This window comes from Scleropages formosus, chromosome 12 (genome assembly GCF_900964775.1).
Source record: "Scleropages formosus chromosome 12, fSclFor1.1, whole genome shotgun sequence".
Taxonomy (NCBI): domain Eukaryota; kingdom Metazoa; phylum Chordata; class Actinopteri; order Osteoglossiformes; family Osteoglossidae; genus Scleropages; species Scleropages formosus.
The window spans coordinates 25,380,889-25,386,888 of NC_041817.1; the positions used below are offsets into that span (position 1 = coordinate 25,380,889).

The window sequence follows — 6,000 nt, forward strand, 5'->3', positions numbered from 1 at the left end:
GTGCTATACGGGAGCTCCTCATCCGGATGGAATTCTAGACATCAGTGTATTGTGACATGTCAAATGTCCCCCCCGGGGCCCTGGGCGGCATGCCTCCGTCTCCCAGTGTCGGCCCTGATTAAGGGAACGAAAATCTTTGCATCCCTGGAGAAAGAGGCCGGCGCTCTGCCTCTTACTTCCATTTACTCTTGTTTAGCGGTCAATTCGTCACACCAAAGATGCACAAAAGTGAAGGATCATTTGCTGATCCGAGTTTCTCTAAAAATGCAAGTCGCTCCCTGCAGGGACACTTAGAGCCATCCTCGGACCGATTAATTGTTCCTCGCACGGGCCCCTTTCGCTTCGGCTTCAGCCCGTCCGGCTACGCCGGGAGAACGTCCGCTGAACAAAGCTGCAGAGAATGAAGGTTATGTCGTATCGCTCCTCTGGGTCCAGGGATCGACTGACCCGGCGCAGCCCTTCGGCTGGACTGTGGGTAATTTAACTGTGGTAACTTTACAAATCAAAGGAGCAATTCCCGCTAAGCAGCGCGCTTGGTTTTCATCTGAGATTAATTAGCACAGAGCGGCACTGAAGCATTAACAAGCAGATGGGGTCAGGAAGGGGTGTCTCAGAACATGGTTCCCCTCTGCCGAAGAGAATATAATGAAGGAGTTCCTCCACAAAAGACGGAGGGTGTGGAGCACTACGGTTGGCGAGCGATTCGCGGGCAATGTGTCCACAAAAGCCTTGAGCCTATCCTGCTAAACATCAGGAGAGCCCAACCATTCAGTCCATCGCTGTTGGGATCCCCACGTCTCCGCATTGTGGCAGCGATGTCTGAACGCCAGGGTCCCGCCAGTTACGGCACTGGTGAGCGGCGTACACCAAGCGAGCCGCTCTCACCTGTGGGGTTGCCCAGCGAGACGTTCTGGTGACACTGGAGCTTGACGTTGTATAGGAGGTACATCTGCTCCTGGGCTGTGATCCCCCCATCTGAAGCCACCTGCGAAGCAATGCGATTGGCTGACATCAGTGCATGTCTTTTGGAAGCTCCTCCTTTCCCACATATGCTGCTGTGTTGGCTCCTCCCACTTCAAACATGTGCTACCAGCATCTGGATATTTACCTGTCTTGGACAGGTGAATAATGACTAGGTATCATTCAAATGAACATAAAAAAACCTTGAAGGAAGCCGCTCATTGAAATACACAATAGTTTTATGCATCCATAAATTATCAATAACTGCTTGTTCAGTGCAGGGACGTGGAGGTCTGGAGTCTATCCCAGAAACACAGGGCGTGGGGGAGGGGCACCCTGGATCAAAGGCCAGTCTACGATTCTGTCCATGCATTCTCAATATATATTTATCTATTGGCTTAACAGGAGCTTTACATTATAGACACTTTGTCATATCAGTCCAGCAAAAACTGATAACGCACGGGTGAAGCACATGAGACACAAAAATCGGATGAAAGCCGGCTGTGCACTAATAACACGCTTCTGTGATTAATGTGTGTTTTTTTTTTTTTGCCGGAATAAAAGCGACGCTAAAACAACGATTTTACCCTCTTCCGCAGCATACATGACATGTTGCCTCTAATTGCTCGGCGCGCTCCTCACACGCCAGTGAGCCGCGTAATCGATTCACGGTGTGCGAGATGGGCCCCCCCACCCGCTCCGCGGCGCCACCGCGGCGCCTCCGCGGCGTGAGGCCCCAACCGCCGTCGCACCAAGCGCCGCTTCTCTCTGGCCCTTCCGCTTTGAGAAATTTTCTCCCCTTCCTCCGACGAGCGTCCGCCACCTGTTCTGCTGCAAGTTCTCAACCTTTTCTCCTCGTGCCACGGGGTGCGAAGCCATTAAAATTCCCTTCCATTAGGATGCGGTCCGTTCCGGCACCTCCTGACCGCACCCACAGCGGAAAAAACGCACATCGCCCGAATGCAGATGCCCTGTATCTCACAAGCCAAGGAGCTCGGCGCTCGTCTTCGAACCCTTCCGCACCGACAAGCACGGCCGACAGACTCATTATTATTATTACAGGTCGTGAAATAACCTTCTTCTAAACAGGGGCAAGGCAGTCTGTTACGGTCCTTTTAACCTTCTGCAGCAGGCAATGAGTTAAGAGCTCATAAATGCAAACTGAAAGCATCCGTGCATTTCAAACCGCCCTCGGGGCTGTAAATATGTACGTTTTCCCAGAGACCCGTGCGTCCTTTTTTATTACCGAGCCGCGTGTGCGGACACACACCGCCGACCTTCGTCTCTGTACAAAATACTTTTTCCGGCGGTGAAGATCAGGGAGGAGACCTTGCATCACCTGAACTGGATGTCACCTGCAGTACAAACACAAATGGCACATGGGACTTAATGAGGGGCCTCTGTCCTTCTGCCCTACGTGCGGTACATGAAAGGGTATCGCACGGTAAAATGCCTTTCGGCGCTGCTCCAAAGCCTTTATGCTCTTTTGCACACATGTGCAGATGCTGAGAGAAATATCTAGTGTGCGACATCCCGATAACTGCCGCATTCTATTTATGGACTAATTACCGAGCTGCTGTCTTCCCTTACGACGTTAAGTTTGCATGCATTATGTTTATTCATTTAGCGGACACTTTTCTCCAAAGCAACTTACGACGTTAAGCTACTCGCAGTTATTTACCCGTCTGGGTAATTTTACTTGGAGCGATTTAGGGTAACTACCTTGCTCTAGGGAATTGTAACTTTAGGGGGGACTTGAACCTGAGCTCTTTGGGTTTAAAGGCAGCAGCTCTAAACAGTGGACTGTCAGCTTCATACGAAGCTGTTTGGAATGATTTGCCCATTTATAAAACAGGGTAACTTTTACACTACTCAGGTAAGCATCTTGGTTTAGGGTGCAACAGCAGGAAGAGGATTTGAACCCAACTTGTTTGACGGCGAGGCGATGGCTTTAACCATTACACAATTGACAGCTTGCTCATGTTGAAGGATCTAAATACATTTCTGTGTATTTAAAAGAGAGAAAAAAGAAAAGAAGCACAGTTGGGGAGGATAAAAATGAAATGTTTTCCCGCTGAAAGTGGGTAAGAATGTGAGTACAAGACACAGAACGCTTCCTAGACGACACGAGGGAGACAGAAACCCAGAATTTTATTTGACTAAATGCAGGATTTGCCGGTGATGCTCATTAAACTCACTTCAGTGCCTGTTGAAAGGCAGAGGAGAAATACACTGTTTACCGTGTCGAGTCAGAACTGGAAATAAGTGCGTATTAGAATCGCTAACAGCGCTATTTGTCTGACTGGTTGTTGCAGGAGGAGATGGGCTTGTTATCACAGGGTACATGTGACATCGGGAAAATGAGGCACACGCAGGCCTGGGTTCGAGCTGCGGTTCGGCTGTCTGTGTGTGCGTGTGCGTGTGCTGCGAATGCCCGTGTGGCCCAGCGTTTTGATATCCGCGGGTGTCACGGGGGTGCCGATTGCCACCCGGCCCACGTCCTGACCGTAGTGCCACGCGTTCGATCAGGTCGCAGAATGATGGGGTTCACCCCCCCTCCACCCCGCCATCCCCCAGTCATCCCTCAGTTGGCAAAAACTTCCTGCTGCTGGAAATGACACAAAGTGTAAAAAAATCGCCATTCGCTGCTCATCTTTCTCACACCGTTTTTACACCTCGATGTTTCACACGTGTAAGTGAACCGCTGGAACCGTGACGGTCCCTCAGACTGCTCCTACGCTCCTCTGGAAGCGGTGCGCTCGATACACCACTCTTGTTCAGACTCTGAGCTCCACATGCAGGATTCTGACTGACCCGTGTGCGTGTCAAATGCTTGTTGGCTGGAAAACATCAATCTGTCGTTTTGGGCGCCTGCCATTTACACGAGTCCGTGTCGGATCAGGAGGGGTTCTGTTCTCTTTGCTCCATCTCTCTACTGATGAGCACTTCACCTGTAGCAAAATCCACACAAACTGTATGAAGGCACTAAGAAAAGGAGAATCCAGTTCTCTTTCGAGTGTGTGTGTGTGTGTGTGAGAGGGAGAGAGAGTGATAGTTTTCATGCTTGTTGTACAAACACATCCGTGCCAAGGTGAACACCAAAGTGACCATTGTGGTGGTCATCCAGCTGGATATCGTGGTGGTCGTCATGGGAACGGGGCCTCACACTGTAACTAGCGCTCATCTCAAAAGTGTGTTTTGACACATCCGACTGTCTGATTTCCTCTTGTGGCACCAGGGCAGCATTGCCGCGTTGAACCAGCACTGCGATTCCACGCCATGGACCACAGCCTCCTGTTTACACTGCGCCACCGAGCCGGGCTGTGGCGCCTCGTGTCTCGCACCTCCCACCTCGCACTTCGCACATCTTTTCATCTCGTAATTGTCCTGCTCATTATAAGAGGCAAAGAGGTGAGAATGAAAGACCCCCTTTCAGCACTAATAACTTGAAATGGCAGTGAAACGCGTCATACGATGACACACGTGACACATCTGAACGTAATTGGTGGGGAAAATGCGGAATTCTCGATCCCGGTAATGACCGAGAAGGATGAGAAGGTGTGTGTTTGTGTTTGTGTGTGTGTGTGTGTGTGTGTGTGTGTGTGTGCGTGTGTGTGTGGGGGGGGCTGTTCAGGAACGGAGAGAATCAAACACACACACACACACACACACACACACACACACACACACACACACACACACACGGAGCCCAATTGCCAGACTTGCATGTTTCATGTGTAACTGAGGAGGAGGACAGGAGGTCCATGTCTGCGGTCAGTGAGTTTAATTACCTAACTATGAAGAGTCAAACAGAGAGATGCTACTTCCCTTCTGCCGCCCCCCAAATATGTGTTTATATCAGCAAAGAAACCTGTTAATTAACCCTTTATGAACTTGCTGAAATAAAATCAGTTGCTTAAATCTCAACAACTTCTCATGTACTGAGGGACCAAAAACACTGGTAATAAGAAATTGGTGGGGAATTATATCTGCATGAGAGATTAAGATGGGTTTTGGGGGGAGGGGTCCCCCACCAGGTGCGCTTATTAATTTAAAACATATCACAAATGATACATTCTGTATATGATACTATATAGTAACATACATACAGTATACTTGACACAATTATTCATATACAAATGTCCACAGAGGCAGGAATAAGATCAGAATCTGAAAGAATGTAAAAAGCGTTCATTTCGTCACTTTTGTTTTTAAGTCACTGTAATTAAAACAGCGCCCGCGCTCGCGCGCGCGCGCGCATACACGCATCGGTGCATGACAAGCGCGGGAATGAAGGGCGACGCGGCTGTGTTCTCACCTGTCCCTCCAGGAAAGTCCAGCACAGGATCATCTCGGCAAAGTTGAGCAGCGCCGACCTCCTCATGTCGCTTAGCGAGTATCGATGAGCCCCCCTATAGGAAATCACTGCCGATCATCATGTCGTCCGGAGCGCGCGCGCGCGGGCGTGTGTATGTGTGTGTCGGGGGGAGAGAGTTGTTCGTCACCCAGCGGGGATGATTTTACACGCACACACGTAGTAATTCCCACGGAAAACACACTCTTCTTCTCCGAGCCGCCGTTGTTCGGGGGCGAGCGGTGAAGATCCAGGAGGAGCGCGAGAGCGCAGGAAAATCCCGGAACAAAGTAAGTTCACGGCGCGCAGAAGGTCCCCGCGAGGCGCGTTCCCCTAAAAAACACGCGCGGGAGCGCGCGCGCGCGCGACACGCCACCTGTCCTGCGCACGAGGGAGTTTCCGCTGGAGCACAACCTGAGTGAGAGCTGCGGCTTAACACACACACACACACACACACACACACACGCGAAACATCCCGTAACCCTCCTCCCTCCCCCCTTACTGTAAGACCCCAACACACGAATCACAGCAGTTTCCAGTTTTGAAGCCGCTATGAAATGACTCTGTAGCCAACAGGCTCTTATTGATTAGAGCTGTCGCACTGCAGTCCGAAGGTTGTCGGTTCGAATCCCGAATCCTTGATTAAAGTGCAAACCCGGATATTGTAAGTCGCTGTGGACAAGGAG

At 50.5% G+C, this 6,000-nt stretch overlaps 1 protein-coding gene across 1 annotated transcript in view; it reads right to left on the reverse strand.

Moving 5' to 3' along the window:
- The window catches only part of LOC108928313 (parathyroid hormone 2 receptor-like), a 29,057-nt gene extending 23,713 nt beyond the window's left edge, over positions 1 to 5,344 (reverse strand). Inside the window, exons 1-2 of the mRNA XM_029256922.1 lie at positions 5,279 to 5,344; positions 886 to 985 (exon numbers count right to left, since the gene is read on the reverse strand). Of these exons, the coding sequence (XP_029112755.1) occupies positions 886 to 985; positions 5,279 to 5,344 (166 nt within the window). The remainder of the gene's footprint in view (positions 1 to 885; positions 986 to 5,278) is intronic.
- Between the last annotated feature and the right edge of the window lie 656 nt (positions 5,345 to 6,000).